The sequence below is a fragment of the Chelonia mydas genome, chromosome 25 (assembly GCF_015237465.2).
Source record: "Chelonia mydas isolate rCheMyd1 chromosome 25, rCheMyd1.pri.v2, whole genome shotgun sequence".
Lineage (NCBI taxonomy): Eukaryota > Metazoa > Chordata > Testudines > Cheloniidae > Chelonia > Chelonia mydas.
In genome coordinates, this window is record NC_057858.1 from 10,701,239 (window position 1) to 10,717,684 (window position 16,446).

Below are 16,446 nucleotides of genomic sequence, written 5' to 3' on the forward strand. Positions count from 1 at the left end.
TGCTGGCGCTGGATAGAGCTGGGTGACATTTTTCATGTGAATAATTTTGCTCCTCCCCTCCCCCCCCCCCCAAATTGGAAATGTCAAAATGCTTCCAGTTTTTGTTTCAGAGAGATGTTTCCTTTCAGAATTTACTTAAATGTATTTTTAAGAAAATTTACAAACATTTCCAAAAACCCCAAAAGCGAAACAAAAAAACTTCATTTAGGGTCGATCCAAACTGGTTTGTTCCATCTGAAATGAAATGGGTTTTTTGTTTCTCTGTTGCATCAAGAAAAACTGAACTTTTTTCACTTTGGTTCAATCCAAAGCAATTGTTAAATCAAGCTTGGCTGGTTTTTCGGAAAGCTCCACTCTAGGAATTGTTTGGGGGCAGGTCTTGGGCCTGGTCAGACTACATAATCACAATGCTCCCTGCTGGCCTTGCAATCTAGGAACAATTATTTGGGGAGATTACTCAGTTCAGCCACCAAACCGAAAAATCAGTTATTTGCCCAGTCCTAACTGTGAATCCAGACTTTGAGCCCATCTCTAATAACTATGAGAAGTCCTACCCACAGTTCCTTCCCTGCAGGATTGGCTCAAGCTTTCAGTTGTATGTCTCTACCATATGGCAGTTACCCTCCCAGGGCGCCAGGAAGGTGGAACTCAGAACTTCAGCGAGTTTGTGTCTCCAAGAGGCAGGTGGATAGGCAGCTGCCCATGTGATGGGCAAAGGACAGGCCACTCCAAGGCTCACGCTGTGCCCTAGCTCCAAAAGCATTGCTGTGAATTTCGATTCCCGACACTGACCAGACATAAAGACGGCATGGCTATTTCTCAACTGCATCCAGTGGGGCCATTTCACACTGAGTGGGCACCGACCACGTGTAACTACCAGGCCAACCCCAGCCCTGCTTTGCCAGAGTTGCGCGGCGAACGGTTGCGTGAATGAGCTACGCCTTGAGTCCTACAACACAGTAAGGTCGAGCTAATGCCAAGAACAATCCACGCTACAGCCGCAGAACCTTGGCCTTCCGAAGTGGAGATACTCATTAACTACACGCTTGTTACATACATGTAAACCCAGTTAATGTCAAGAGCGATCCATACAGCTCAATTGGTTTCCAAGCCCCAGGCGGAAACGTTATTTATATAATCTTAGATGCTGTTTCTGGCCTTACCCTTTTACCCTCTTATTTTTTGAAATCATGCTGCAGCTGCACTCGTTTGGGTTGCCTGTTGATAGAAACCACCTTACTTTCCCTTGGGTTGATTTCTTTCTTTCTTTGCCTCCCGCTCCTTGTGGCTTGCTGGCTCAGAGGGAAGGACACGTTGCCTCCTAGCATGGCTCGTCTAACCCCCCAACGCAGCACTGCAGCCTGGCTGCTTAGATAAAGCCAGCTGGCTAAACTAAAGGCCGCTTGCAAGCCAGCCCAGCTCAGCTAGGAGTGCTTGGCAGTACAGATCTCCGTAGGTACATGTAGCCATTCTGCTGGAGCTCTGGTGTTTGCAGGTGAAGTGCAGTGGGGCTTAGCAATGTTGCATGACAGTGGTGAGGCTGCGAGACTGCAGGGAAGCTACATTCCTGTGGCAAATGATTTGCTTTAGCCAGGTGAGTACGGATTCAGCCTCAGCTACGTTCGAGTCCACGGCTCCATCGAGGAGCTACCAAGCCAAGGGGACATAGCAGGCCTCCGGGTCCAGGTGTAATGTACTAGAGCGGGGTCCGAGGTGTTCCCAGCGACGGGGATCCAGCGGTCGAAGCGCCAGAGGAGATCAGACGAGCCCAAAGCCAGGAAGCGCTGCACAGATGCCAGCAGAGCTACGCCATTTGATGCCAGCTGAGAATCTGTCCCCGGGCCTGATTCTCCACCACCCTGCGCCTTGCGTTGTCACGGGCCCCTGCGCAAAGCAGGGGGGGACACGCCCCCAGCCGCGGGAGTGGGGAATTCCAGCTGGGGGAGTGTTTTGCACCCACTTTGCACAGAGGGGAGCAATGCCACAGAGCACAGGACAGAGGGCAGGTGGGCTCGTGGGGCTAGCTGTTCACTGGAGAAGCCGAGCCCGATGTGTCTTTGATTCATATCAGCTCAGTGGACTGACGAAAACAAATCCTAGATTTCTTCTGCCTCCTGCATCCAGCTGAGAGAATCCGAGAGCAGGTGCTTTCCTGCCGTTCTTACTACAATTGAATTTGAAAATTGGGGTTTTTTACTAAATGTGCAAAACCGGAGTGAGGGTCAGATCCCTGCTCAGAGTCCTCAGCGGGGCCTGATCCTGCTGACCAGCTGCTCAGTGGAGAGGGGCAAGCTAGACCCATCCCTCAGCTCTCTGGACAGATAGGTGACAATGGAAGCAGTTCTCTGCCCACAACATCACATCAGCTACCAAGAGGGGAGCCCGAACAGCCCCAGAGGTAAGGGAGCTCACGGCAGCACTGGGATGGGCCGGGCACTAAGGATGCTGGAAGGTAACGTACATCCTGCTGGGAAGGCAGTGCTTGGGACGTAGGGACTGCCTGCCATGCACTCCTTGCTGGAGCGCACACTGCCGCCTCTCCCCACCTAACAGCTCCGAGCTCTCCCACTGGCACCCGCACCTCTCCATCTTGCGCCCCCTTCCCCCTCCCCCCCCCCCCACGTGCTAGCTGCCTGCTTCTGAGCGCTGGAGCCTCGTAGCGGGGTGGGAGCCGGGGGCTGGTTTAACTCTCACTGTCCTGTTTGTATCCCAGCCATGTACTCAGTGGAGATCACAGTGGAGAAGGACAGAGTAACTGGCGAGACCAAAGTCCTATCCAGCACCACCCTGCTCCCCAAGAATCATTGCCTGCAGGGGGTCAAGGTGTACGAGGATGAGATGAAAGGTACGGGCCCAAAAAGCATCCCTCCCTCCCCAGGCATCCTGGAGGCCAAGAGGGAGGTGAAGGGAGAAGGTGACTGTAGGCATTGCCAGAGGAGCATCACTGTCGGTGGCAGGGCCAGTGACCGGTCACTGCCGTCTACCGCTCTCCGGCTTTCCTGGGGACTGGCAGACGGGCCCCTGCCCTGGCTGGGGTGGATCATTGGCACTAACTACTCAGGGTTAGCAGCTAACAGCGACCAGATCCTGAGTCCCCGCTCAATACCCAGCGCGATGTTGCTTTCACCGAACCAGGAGAACCTGGAGAACAGTAGTGTTCCAAGGAACAGCCAGCATGGATTTGTCAAGAACAAATCATGCCACACCAAGGTGGGTGCACAAGTGCTTGAAAACCTGTGCTCAGAGAGGCGTGCTCAATGGTTTGCTGTCCAACTGGGAGGGCGTCTCTAGTGGCATCCTGCAGGGGCCAGCTCTGGGTCTGGCACTAGGCAATATTTTCATTCATGCCTCGGGTAAGGGAGCGGAGGGCCTGCTGATGAAATATGCAGATGACACCAAGGTGGGAGGGGTTGCAAGCACTTTGGAGGCCAGGATTAGCATTCGAAATGACCTTGAGAAATAGGAGAGTTGCTCTGAATTCAACAGGATGAAATTCAGCAAAGACAAGTGCAAAGTGCTTCACTTTGGAAGGAAAAATCAAATGCACACCTACACAATGGGGAAGGCGACAGTACTGCTGAAAGGGATCTAGGGGGCCTAGTGGATCACACGCTGAATGAGAGTCAACAGTGTGATGCTGCTGTGAAAAAGGCGGTTATCGTTCTGGGGTGTGTTAACCGGAGTGTCGGATGTAGGACACGGGAGGTGATGGTCCTGCTCCCCTTGGCGCTGGTGAGGCTTCATTTAGAATTCTGTGTCCAATTCTGGGCACCCCATTTTAGGAAAGCTGTGGACAAATTGGAGAGAGTCCAGAGGAGAGCAACAAAAATGATGAAAGGTTCAGAAAACCTGCCCTATGGGGAAAGGTTCATGAAACTGGGCACATTTAGTCTTGAGAAAAGACGACAGAGAGAGGATCTGATACCGGTCTTCAAATATGTAAAGGGTTGGTATACAGAGGGTGGTCATCAGTTCTTTTCCATGTCCCCTGAAGATAGGACAAGAAGCAATGGGCTTAATCGTCAGCAAGGGAGATTTAGGTTCGGTAATAGGAAAAATTTTCGAACTCTAAGGGGAGTTAAGCTCTGGACCAGGCTTCCAAGGGAGACTCAAATCACCGTTATTGGAGGTTTTTAAGAACAGGTTGGAGGAGCCCCTGTACAGCTTTGCTTGGTCCTGCGCAGAGGGCCTGTCCCTCAGCGCAGAGGGCCTGACTTGATGACCTCTCGAGGTCCCTTCCAGCCCTTCATTGCTCTGATTCTCTCTCTTGTTGGAGGATGTTCGATGAGCTCTTTCATGTCCCAGGGCGGCCCCAGGAAATGGAGGAAAGATGCACAGGGTGCATGACCTAGTCTAGAGTCGATGCATAGATGTGTGTGGGAGGTAACGTTGTTTCGGTCGAGGCTGTGTGGTGCCATGACTTGGATGCTGGACTCCGGGTCCGGTTCAGTCCCTGGCTCTGCTACTTAATTTGTGTGACCTTGAGCAAGTTGCTTTCCCTGCCCTGTGCCTCAGTTTCCCTAGTATGTGAAACAGGGGATAATAAGACCTGACTTCCTAAAACGCTTTGGGGTCTGTGTTAGCTTGCGCTCTTGTTAAGAGGCTCGATGACTGCAGCTATCTTTTGGCTTTTGTGTTGGGCCACCGCACCAGCTGACAGCCGCTTCCCGGGACCGTGAGCGACGGCTGTGGGGAGCGGATAGCGATGGGGGGTGGGGTGCTAACTATCTGAACTCCGTAGTGATTTGCTGCAACCTTCCCCTCACCCCTTCCCAAAGCAACAATCCGCACCGGCTGCTGGGACACCTGCCCCAGCGTGGCAGAAGCTGCATGCGTTGCTGGACATGGCAGCTGAGGTGTGATGGGAGGGATCCAAATGAGTTCAGGCTCTTTCGGTCTAGTGCAGCTGTGGCCTTGGTTGCCGCCCGGCGGGTGCAGGGAGGTGTTGGGGCTGCAACGAGCGAAGGCACCTTTAAAGGTTGCCTCACCCCATGTAGCGTTCTGCAGATGTTGGGGGGATCGCTTTGCAAACAAGGGGCAAACACAACCCCGTTTTCAGTGACCATCAGTCCCCGTGACTGGCTCTTATCGAGGGTGGGCTGCGACCTTCCCCGGTCCACGGGTAACCGACGCCGGCCCACAGCTACTCCACACATTGGGCTTGGATGTGTGTTCTGCTTAGATAGGTTTGTAACAGCGTGTCCACGGGGTGCCGACAGGAGCTCTGAGCTTGGGGCTCCCCTGGTATGTAGGCTGCCAAGTTTGCTCTGGTCAGGTGCTTTGGGTTTCTCTCCTGGCCTATCCCATGCTCTGTGTGGGGGTTGCAGTATTCCGCTGCCTCCCATTATTCAGGACAGCAGTTGGCTACGTAGAAAAAGATGCACCGAACTAACCACGTAATGAAGAGCAGAGCCACCTTCCCTAGGGATAACATGTCATCACCATCCTGGGGAAATCAAACCCAAATGCCTTCGCCTGGAGCAGGAGAGCCACCTAGCGGCTGTGTATGCTTATCTCAGGGGTGGGGATTCTTTCTTACAGATGTCCCAGGTCGTCATCCCTGTACTGAGGATGATCTAGATTATGCCTGTGGATGTATCCTAGCTGACCAATTCTAGGACTGGTTTCCTATTTAAAAGGTTTTTTCCTTTGTGGGTACCCAGTGTGATCCATCCCAAGCACTGCTTTAGAAGTGATTGGTTCTCTTCGCCTGGCTGTAGATGGGGGTTTGCTGTGGATCGCCCAAGGAATAATTCCCTGGACAGTAGCAAGTGCTGATCTGGGAGTGTCGCTGGATGACAACCGCTGTTTCTGGTGATTGGGTCAAGGGTCCAGCAAACAGCGGAGTCTGGGGCGTGTCTGCCGCTTTGAAGAGCTCAAAAGCTGCCTGACCCAGAAGGGGAGTTCTGGGTGTGGGTCAGATCCTAAACCAAGATATATCCAGCTCCAGATGGGAACGATAATGTGAGATTAGCTCCGTAGATTCCTGCTGTCTGAATCCTAAACCCCCAGACCTGGCTTGGTTCCAAGCCTTAGTCTCACCCTATCCCAGATCTAGGCACCACCTCTCATCTCTAGACCAGCCTGTCACATGCCCCCTTGGCCTTCCTCTGAGCCCTCACTGTCTTCTCTGTCTCTCCCACAGTGGTGCACGCGGTCCACATGGAGGATGGAGCCATCGAGAACGGGGTCCACCCTCTCAGCTCCTCTGAGGTGGACGAGCTGATCCACAAGGCAGATGAGGCGAACCTGGGCGAGGTCTCCCAGAGGGACTCCAAGACCAAGGAGCGTGAAGAGGCCAAGAAGGGGGGTCCTGAGAGCAACCTGCCCAGCCAGAAGACCACGCCCCGGAAGGAGATCACTGGGGTGCAAGCCAAGCCAGTGGACAGCCCAAGAATCTTGGCCTCCGGCGAAGGGGCAGAGCCTAGCAAAGAGCAGCCGGTCACCATGATCTTCATGGGCTACCAGAACGTGGAGGACGAGAACGAGACCAAAAAGGTCCTGGGTCTGGGGGGCACCATCAAGGCCGAGCTGGTGGTGATTGACGATGCTGACACCAAGCCAGCAGCAGCTGGAGCGGCAGACTGCACGGGCAAGGACCACGCCCCACCCAACGGCAGCACCGTGGAGCCCGTGGCCGCCCTGCCGCAGAAGGAAGACAGCCAGGTCGGGGAGAAGCCAGGGGCCAACGACACGGATCCCAAGGGAGCCGATCAGGACCTAGACATGAAGAAACACCGTTGCAAATGCTGCACGGTGATGTGAAACGTCCGCCAGCTCCTTCTGACCTCTCCTCATTGTACAGCCAAAAAGGACTGCCCCCCACCTTCTGTTACCCCATCCCTCTTAGTTCCCTAGGTTCCACAAACTCCAAGTGACACCGTATTTTATTTACTTACCAGACACAACTTCTTTTTCTTAAGAGACTGGGGAATCAAATGCAGTGTTTGTAAAGTGTATAATAGGCAGCACCATCTCCCGGCCGCGGCATCGCTCGTCTGACGTCCGCTTCCATGCAATATGCCACTGGCACTGAATATTATATGTATTACACACGCTTATTTTTTCCCCCCTGCCTTTGTCTCTCCCCCCTGCTCCCCCGTGCCATGGTGGGGTCTCTCAGAGATCCTCAGCCCACCAGGGATGGCCATCATGGAACTCTCCCGCCTGTAGGGCTCCCGTTTTTTTTATTTTACTGATGGCTTTTCCCCTCGTTAAATGACACCCTCCGCTGTTATCCGAAGGATGCTGGAGCTGATCTCACGGATGTGGGGGGAGGGGCTCAGCAGAGGGTCATCGGACTAAGAAGCCTCCTTAGATGGTTCTTCAAAAACTGGCTGCTGTTAGGACTTTCTTTCCGGCCTTATGGAAGGGGAAGGAGGGAGACCACTCACATCCCAGCTCTTTCTCCACACGCCCTGGCGTCAACGGGCCACGGTTTAGAAACACCCAGGCCACCTGCTCGAGCAAGACAGAAGCTCCTGTCCAGTGGCAGCTTGACTATCCCCCACACCCCGGGTTCGTTTCGACCACGGGTCTCGGGAAACCCGACGTGTCACAGACCCAGCGCCCCAAACCACAGCTCCACAAGAAGTTTGAAGCAGAGGTTTCGGCCAGCACGTGAGCTGCTGGGCCGAACTTAAATTTGGCCTGATCTTGCTGCTTAGAGTTTTTAAGCACTGACCTGAGCCTTCAAACCAGCTGCAAGATGAACTGTTTCCACGGCAAAAGGAAAAGGACACTCCCTGGAGATGAGACCTCTGCAAGGCGCGTGTGACGTTCCAACACAGCTTGGCCAAGGTCCATGGGGGTGGTCTGTGAGATGGACCTGTTGTTTCAACACCTAAAGTTGACCGTTCCAGGTGCAACGTGCAGCTCCAGAAAAATGTAGCAGTGTGAAAAATAAACAGGTCCCTGCTGGATTTCCAGGCAGCAGAATTAGTCATTCCGGAGTCACTCCTTCTCTGAAGGAACTTCTCAGTCCATCACTCACAGTGGTGACCACAAGCCTTAAGGTACTTTATTGACCCCGCTGGTTTGAATGCCGGAACCGGGGCCTATCAGCTCCCACACCCCTGTGATGTCATGTCCTCTGCTGGTTTCTACAGAAGAGCGGCTCCTTCATTTCTTAGCTGGCTTTTCTCTGCTGGAATGACAAGGCCGTGAGGGGGCAAGGTGGTTGGAAGGACGTTGACTGCGTCTCCCCTGGCATTAACTTTTCCCTTGTAGATGCCACGCCAGTAAGGACATCGGCCACTGAGCTGATGACCAGAGATGCTCCCAGTTCTGGACAGTGGGTGAAATTGGAGGAGGTTGGCCCAAGTCATGGCCAGCGGGAGAAGGGACGGCTCGTCGGGAGTTCTGGAGGGTTGTTCTGAACATGCTTGTGGTCATTAACCTTTGGAGCCCTGGTTAGCCACAGGTAGGGCCCTGTCAGCACCTCCACCCACTCAGCACCGGCAGCCCCCTGGCATCAATGCTGTCGCCTTCTCAGTCCAGGGCAGCCCTCCCACGCAACACGCTCGTGTGGACAAAGTCTGAGCCCTCCAGTCCCTTGGCTTGTCCTCACTCGAGCCAGTGAGCCAGGTGCCTTATTGCTGCTTGGGTGGGGGGATTATGATTTGCCTTTGGCATCACCTAGTGGCATTGATGGGTCCCCTCGAGCCAGTTGCTCGTTCAGCATATTCGGCCCTGGCAAAGCAAAAGGGTTTTCACTTTGTGGCCAAGGAGCCCAGCAAATGGCTTTGAAGGGGTGCATAATTGGGCAGCTGCCACAATTGCTTGGAGACGCCCCTAAACCAGGCCCCAATCCTGCCCTCCTTGATACCTGTGCAGGCCTGCTGACACTAATGGGGTTGTACCAGCTGCACCTGAAAGCAGAACCACCCCCACTCCCACGTAAAGAGATGGGGCCGGATTCTCCTCTCGGCTACCCGCTGACTGCTGTGGGTCTGCCCCAGAGCTTGGGGACTCCTCTGGGGGTCACTCACAGAGGTTCCCCCCCTCAGAATATGTTTATTCTTTAATGCTGTTATGCTGAAGGAGGGTACCTGGTTTTTTAAGCAGCTAAGTGAGTGGCGATGCTTTGCTCGGCTCAGAGCAGGGGAAACTTTAGTTCTTTTGCTGCTCCTGGTTCAAGTTTGTAGCTGGCCGCTGGGCCCCAGCCACCTCCAGGGAGCTTCCGGTTCTTCTCCAGGCTGACGTCTGTTCTCGGGAACACCTCGCGGGAGCTCTTCAGAACAGATGCCTCCCTGATCCCTAATCGTTTTCCTTGCACCCACTTTCCCTGCAGCGCAGAGCTGTGGGCGTGGCAAGACCAGGCACTCGCTCCCCTGATCACGCCCGATGAATTGCAGGCCAGACCCCAGCTGGTGTAAATTGCCGGAGCGCCGTCAACTTCAGTGAAGCGACGCCAGCCCACTGACACCAGCTGAGGATCTACCCCAGGTTCTGCAGCAGAGCATGACCCGGGAGGCACAGCCAGATTGGCAAGGATGCTGCAGGTCCCCCAAAGGCAGCTTGTTGGCTGGCTGCCTTTGGGCCCGCATCCAAGTGGGCGGCCCTTTCCTGCAGAGTGGGTTCCATAGGGGAGGCAATGGGAGTTCAGGATAAACCCCATCCAGCAGAACAAATCAAGCAATGGGCCACGACCCAGTGGTGCCAGTTGAATGCAGGCTCGGAGCTAGAGGTGAGACCACATGGATCGTGTCCTAGGGCTACTGCATGCGGGTCTCGGGTCTCCTTTGCTGTGACGGGCTGAAATAGGACATGCTGTCGGGTTGGTGATCAGTCTAGAGATTGGAGCTTGTGTAGCGCTCATTGCGCAAGGAGAAGCTAGCGCTCACTTCGTGTTTGGTTCGGGATGGCAGAGTCAGGGATGCATTGGAGCTGGGTCATTCATCTGCAGTGAATCATTTATCGATACGACTTTAGACCTTTTTCCCACTCCGCAGACAGACTTTGATGCTGATTGCAAATTTGCTCGTTACTGGAAACAAGTCGACGAATGCTCAGTGAAAACGAGCTTCCGCCAGCGAGATGTTGGCAGACCACTCTCTCCGGGAGCTTGGCATTAAGCGGGGCATCAGGTTGCGGACCTGAGTTGTTGGTATCGCCTCGGCTTTCCAGCTGGAGTGTTGAAATTTGTTCCGAGTGGGGACGAGGGAAGAGATTTGAGGAGGTGCCCCGGGAACGCTTCCTGCACGGAGCACATGTTTGCACGCACGTGAGCGAGCTGTGAGCTTCCCAGGAACGTTCTTGCAGACAAAGGAACACGAAAGCTTTTGGGCATGTTGGCGGTAATCACGCCTAATGCCCTCAAGGTCAATCTGGGCGCCAGATCTCCAGCTGGGGTGACTCGACTTGGTTCCATTGGAGTCACTGGGTCAGATCCCCATCTTGTGTAAGTCAGCCCAGTTCCATTGACTCCAGTGGATTTATGCCTTCGGAGGGCCTGGCCCCGGGAGTGGATGAATGCTTTTTATTTGTTGAAAATGTTTGCCCGGCACTAGAGGCTATGGGGCCAGATCCTCACCTGGTGTAAATGGGAAGCCCAATGGCGTTATGCCAGTTGACGCCAGCTGTGTGGTACATTGGGGCCATCACCGCCATCTTTCCGCCAGGATGTAGGAAAGCGGGTTCCAGGTTGGCCAGTTAATGGCTAGGTGATAAGTGTGGGGAGGTGGTGCCATGCAACTTTGGTTTTCACCCTGTTCTCTCACGTCATCCTTAGAGGTTGAGCTCACACAGGTGTTGCCCACTGACAACTGCCGCTTCTACCCAGGCGTGCTGGTCCTGAAGGGGGACGTCCTCCTTGCTTCTCTGTTATGTGAAAATTACCGCTGGGCAAGATTAACAGCATGTGCCCTGTGGGCTTAACTGGACTCAGCTGATGCCAAGGCTACTTGCTGTTTCTCTGCAGAGGGGTAAATTTCACCCTAATGTGATGTCTCAAGGATTAACCAAAGATCAGGCCCCTGACTGCACATAATGGTCTCCCTCCTTCTCCCTCCCCTTGCAATTTGTGTAGCATTCGCTGTTAGAGCATTTCCCCTGCTGTGCAGCTTGAAAGGTTCCTGTGCTCGGTGTTGCCCCGGTGGCTACTCCCTGCCACACCCAGCTGCGGTTTTCGCACCCTTCCACTCCGTGCCGGTGGTTCTCATCCCTGGCGTTAGTCCTTGTTTGGTCAGTCACCCTGAGAGGAATCGGGATCGTGGCAAAGCTTCTGGACTACAACACATGGGCCGCCTGCGTGCCCATGGAAATAACCCACCCAGGGCCAGACCCATTCTTCCCCCTCACTCCACTGACTTTGAGAGGGGCCCAATGGGAGGCAGGAGTGAAGTTGGCACCCAAATACTTTTTAACCTCTTGGTTTCTATGTGCCCACACGCCTGCACGCAGAGAGAGACCTCACGCCCTGAAGCCTTGATCAACAGGGAATACATTTTACAATCAAATTGTTATTGTCACGTCTAGCGCCGATCCAGCAAAGCACGAAAGCCCGCGTGTAACTCTGAGCGTGTTCTTTGCTGGACCAGGGATCCCTCGCCTCTTTGCACCCAGTTCCGTTTCCAGTCTCCTCAAGTTCCCGTTCAAAGGTTCTCGTAGCGGGTGGAGGGCCGGGCCCAGAGAAGCAGATCCTGGTTAGTCACTTGTATTTTTTCCACTAGGCTGGCCAGTTCTCTTCAGGCTGTGACAATCATTTCCCCAGGGGCCGACGGAGGCCGACGCTTTCCTCTAAGCGCTCAGCCTCCGACCCTTGGCCTTCGAACACAGCAGCATCACACACGCTTCTCCCCTGGGATTGGGGTGTAGACTAGCTTCCCCTTGTGGCCCCTGGAAGAGGCACCCGACTGCCCAGCATTGGGTTTGGCGCAATCCAGGATGGACGCTGACAAAGCTTCGCCCGGAGCTGATTCCACACCCCTCAATTATTTCATTTAACCGATGGTCTTCGCCCACATGGCTGAGAACTTTGCCAAAGAATAACGTTAAGGACCCTGGGGCTTTCTCTGTAATCGTGGCTATGAAACAGGGCGCGGGTGGGAGGGCCGTAGTGGGAGGCCACAAGTGGCTCGCTGGCTGTGAGGTTCTCAAGGGGGTGAAGAGGGGTGTGGCGGGGTGGTGGGAGAGTGACCCGGCTGTACAAAGAGTGATGTTGGCTGCCCTTGCCAGGTGGCCATTGTCCTCCCGTAGCCCCTTCCTTGGTCCCATGCCAACCTGGGGTGGGGCCAGACGGTGTCCTCTCCTCCACGGCCGGTGGCTGCTGAGAATCAGCCAGCTTCATGTCACCTGCTGGGCGGGGATCTGGCTCCTAGGGTTCCACGGATCCGGCCTTAGTCCAGCCCCGGGAGCTCTTGCTGTTCTGGGGGCAGCCCCGTCCCCCAGTCCACGCATGGGTCATATGGGGAGTTACGCTACGGGGCAGACCTCCCCCAGGTTCCAGTTTAAGCCTGACTTGGGTCCAGAGTCTAGCCACATAGGGCCCGAGTCTGCTCCTGATGGGTTTTCCGCTGCTGCTGTTAATGGACTCAGGATCGGGCCCTTGATTCCTCAACCGGATCAGGGTGGGGGTGGCTTGAGGGGGAGAAAGCAGGAGCCCAGCACATTCTGAACGGGAGACTGGTGTCTGGCCCCCTCTTATAGCCCCTTCCCCCCCATCTGCCTGGCCCCTTCCCAGCCGGTGTATGTACAGGGCGGTCCCTCTGTGAGTCCACCCCCACCACCCCGCCATTCCTCCCTGCCCCCACCCTGCTGCGTGACTCGGCTGAAGTGCACTTCCCGCTCTCCTGTGCTTTTTAATTGTGACGAGCCATTTGACGTTACAGCCCCCATTGTTTGTAATACACCCGAACTAAGCCAATAAACTGTGTGACTAATCAGGTGGATGCCTCCGCCCTCTGCTTTGGGGCCAGCCCCACAGGCCCACGCGGGGAGATGGGGCATCACCCCAGCTCCTCCGCGCAGCATCTGGATTCTTTGCCACCCTGGTCCGTGCACGGACACGTCCGATGGCTCGATCTCGGGATTTGCATCAAAGGCTGAGAGGGGCACAGATGCTGCGGTAAAGGGGGGGCCATATAAGTATTCTAGATCGAGGGGCGTGTATGGGGATGGATGGATTGATAGATGGGTGTGATTGGGGGCTTTTCCCTTTCCCTGGTTCTTGTCACGCAGACAGGAAGCAGAAGACCAGAAGTCCAAGTGCAGGCAATGCGATGTTCATTGGGGTTAGTTTCAAGCAAGCATACGCATAGCTCTGACGACAACCCAGAGCCTTTTCCCCAGGGTCCCCCCTCCTTAGCAGGCATAACTACACCTGGAGTGTCCGCCCTCGGTCCCACCCCTTACCATTTACGGTCCTGTGCCATTTTGGAGCGTCGTGAGTCTGGGGGCTTCGCGCCACCTCTTTTGGATCCCACGGGAGGGGTAAAGAGTGAGGTTGTGCTTCGGTCAGGGACAGGCCTTTCTTTGGCCCATTAGCGTTTCTTATACCTTCCCCCCGCCCCGCCCGACTGGCTGCTTGACCTTATCTCGGGAGAGGAGTTTGAGGCAGGACTGTCCTTCAAGTGTATGCTCGTATATTACCCTCCCACTCTGCCAAGGAACACTTTAGCTCTGTCTCTTATCTCTGTTCCCCTCATCTGCTTGTGGGTAGATGTAACACGTCTGCCCAGTGTCCTGGTTCACACACATTAGTAAGACTATAAAAATATCAAAAGGCAAACAAGACCCAAAATTCTCTCTCCGGCAAATATAGAGGCCTGAATACTAACACTCCGAACAGGTGTGTATGGGGATGGATAGATAGATGGGTAATGTATGGGGCTGGATTGATAGAGGGGTGCATATGGGGATGGATAGTTAGGTGTGTATGGAGATGGATGGATGGATAGATGGGGCGTGTATGGGGATGGATGGATAGATGGGGCGTGTATGGGGATGGATGAGTGGATTGACAGAGGGGTGCATATGGGGATGGGTGGATGGATGGATAGATAGAGGGATGTCTATGGAGATAGATTCGATAAAGGGGTGGGGGGGGGATTTCAAACCATGCCCCCTCCTTCGGATCAGGATTTTGGTGCAGGCCATTACACACCTCACCGCATCCTGAGCCACAAAGAGGATAATGACCTACTACTGCTACCAGCCAAGGGGGTAACTCTTGTAGCTCAGCTGGCAGAGGGGCATGCTGAAGCACCTGGGTTCAAATCCCGCGGGGGTGGGAGGTTCATGCCATGGATCAGACCCTTTCCCAAGCTAACGTCCCCTTCTCAGATCATTGAGGTGGAAATGGCCTGTTGGTTCCCCTCCTCTGACTCCTGGAGGGTCTCCGCATGATGGTCTCCTGCTAAGGACCGTGGCTGGTCTCGCATGGAGCACTGGGCCTTCCCCGGCACCTTCATGAGAGGCCTGAGCTAGCCCAGCCTGGGGATCCCCAGCCTGAGCGAGCCCTGTGATTGTGCCAAAGCCTCTAACAAGGGAGAGTCAAGGAAGTGGGCACCAGGAGGGGAAGGATAATACAGACCTTAATCTCCTGTCTGTGCAGATAACGATCTAGGCACAGGAGAAGGGGAACTGCACTGACCAGCCATTATCCATTATCGCTGCAGGATGTGGCTGCTGGCAGTGACAGCCGCCCCACAGCCCCATTAGCGCTGAGGGCAGTTCTGCTGGAGCGATCCTGGTATTTCCAGCCGCTTGTGCACGGGCTCTGGTTAAAAATGAAGGGAGGGGGACAGTCCGCGCTCTTGTGAAATGGGGAGCAGAATAAACTGGGAGCTCAGGACAAAGGAGGATAAGCATCTGCAAGATCCCGCAAGCCCTTAGCATGCTCTGTGGGGAGCTTTCTTGGCAGGGTGGGGCTTGCTGGCTTGGACCCTGGGGGGGGTTGTCTGGGCTGAGGCTTTGGGTAGAGGAAGGGAAGCGTTTCCCCACCACATCGCTTGCTGCTCCCTCACCTGTGCTGAGCTGGTCAACGGCCGCTGCACTCCACCCCAGAGGTGGCTGCATGTCAGAGGTTGGTGAAGTTAACCCCATCTGTTGCTTCCTGAGGATGGCCATGATAGGGTCTGTGAGGCTTCACTGGTATATTCTATAGCGTGACCATGACTTGAGCTCCATGGCTGGAGGGCGCTAGAAAGATGCTAAGCGTGGTGACAAGTCCATGGGCTCCCAGGCTCTCACTACGCTGTGTATCACAGTGGGGCTTGACCGTGGCTCCTTCTCTTATGAAGGCACTAGGCCCCCATCAGTCTGAGCTCAAGGAGAATCCCTAATTGCTGCTAGCAGTATAGGGTGTATGACACACACCAAGAGTTAAGCAGCCCTGATTCTGTCCAGTAGAGGGCAATGGTGCCACCTACGCGCTAGCCACTTCATGACGCACATTATTATCATTTCCCTTGGGTGATCTAGGCTGGGGCATCCTGTCCAGCTTCTCCTGCTCTTCCCTGCCCTTGGGGGGTCGGGGTGAAGGAGGATGTGCCGGACTCTGGCTCTTCCTGCCCTGATGCAGAACTTTCCTGCATCCCTTTTTATCCTGATGATTTTGTTTGTTCCAGCCGGGGGGGGGAGGCGGGGGGTTGTTGTCAGTGCTAAAGCCCTTCCTTTGGTCAGCAACATTCCCGTGGTCTCACTGTCAGCACCCCTCTGCCCCATTGTCTGCCCTTCCCTACAGCACCCGGGCTGGCATTTCCACTGTCAGCTCCTGGGTCTCTGCCCAGCCCTCAGCCATTGTTGCCTGCAAATCCCGGTAAAGCCCGGCTTTAGCCGACAGATGCTCCAGAACCTCAGGCCTGCCGAGTCCTGCAGCTGTGGACTGAGGGCCGCTGGGCTGTGATCCTGGAGGCACCCGACCCCCTGCCCCCCCGTGGGAATCTCCAGAGATGCACCCACAGCAGGTGAGTGACTACCCGGTGCAGCAGGGCGGGGCGGGGGAGCTATCGCTTCTCTGAAATGTTTAAGATCCGGTGTGTCCATCCGGCTGGGCTGGGCTGCTCCTGGGTCGCAGGGGTGGGGATGCGGGGGGAGCGGGCAGAAGTATGTGAGTAGCTCTTCCATTTGGCTTCTGCCACCTCCTGGCCCGGGAGACCTGGCTCCTGTCTTCATTGCAGGGCGTTGTCAGAGCCCCTCTGTCCCAGCACGGGAGACGCCTCCGTCCTTGGCTAGTTCCGCCGGGCTCCTGCATCGTCCGGCAAGAGCTGGAGTTCCCCAGATGCACCAGGGACTGCAGAAGGCAGCTGTCCATGGAGCCTGATCCCGCAGGGGGCTGGGCACCGACAGGGCGCTCAGCACCCCCACAGGATTGAGCTGCGCTGTTGGGGTGGGCAGCCCGGGGAGCTCGGCCGCCTCTTCGCACAGGCTGATCCCTGCCAGCAGGAGACGCTGCCAGGACTGAACGAGGACACCGGGCTCCTAGGGGCGCTACTGGGAAGGGGG

General features: G+C 55.3%; 1 protein-coding gene across 4 annotated transcripts in view; it reads left to right on the plus strand.

Annotated features, from left to right (window-relative positions):
- PALM (paralemmin) overlaps nucleotides 1–12,886 on the plus strand; it is a 68,628-nt gene extending 55,742 nt beyond the window's left edge. For 2 of the 4 annotated variants that reach the window (XM_037885868.2, XM_043535891.1), the window contains 2 exons: nucleotides 2,714–2,845; nucleotides 6,146–12,886. In XM_037885868.2, the coding sequence (XP_037741796.1) occupies nucleotides 2,714–2,845; nucleotides 6,146–6,765 (752 nt within the window). In that variant the 3' untranslated portion in view covers nucleotides 6,766–12,886. The remainder of the gene's footprint in view (nucleotides 1–2,713; nucleotides 2,846–6,145) is intronic. The other 2 variants (XM_037885869.2, XM_043535892.1) reach the window with 1 other exon arrangement.
- Nucleotides 12,887–16,446: the final 3,560 nt, after the last annotated feature.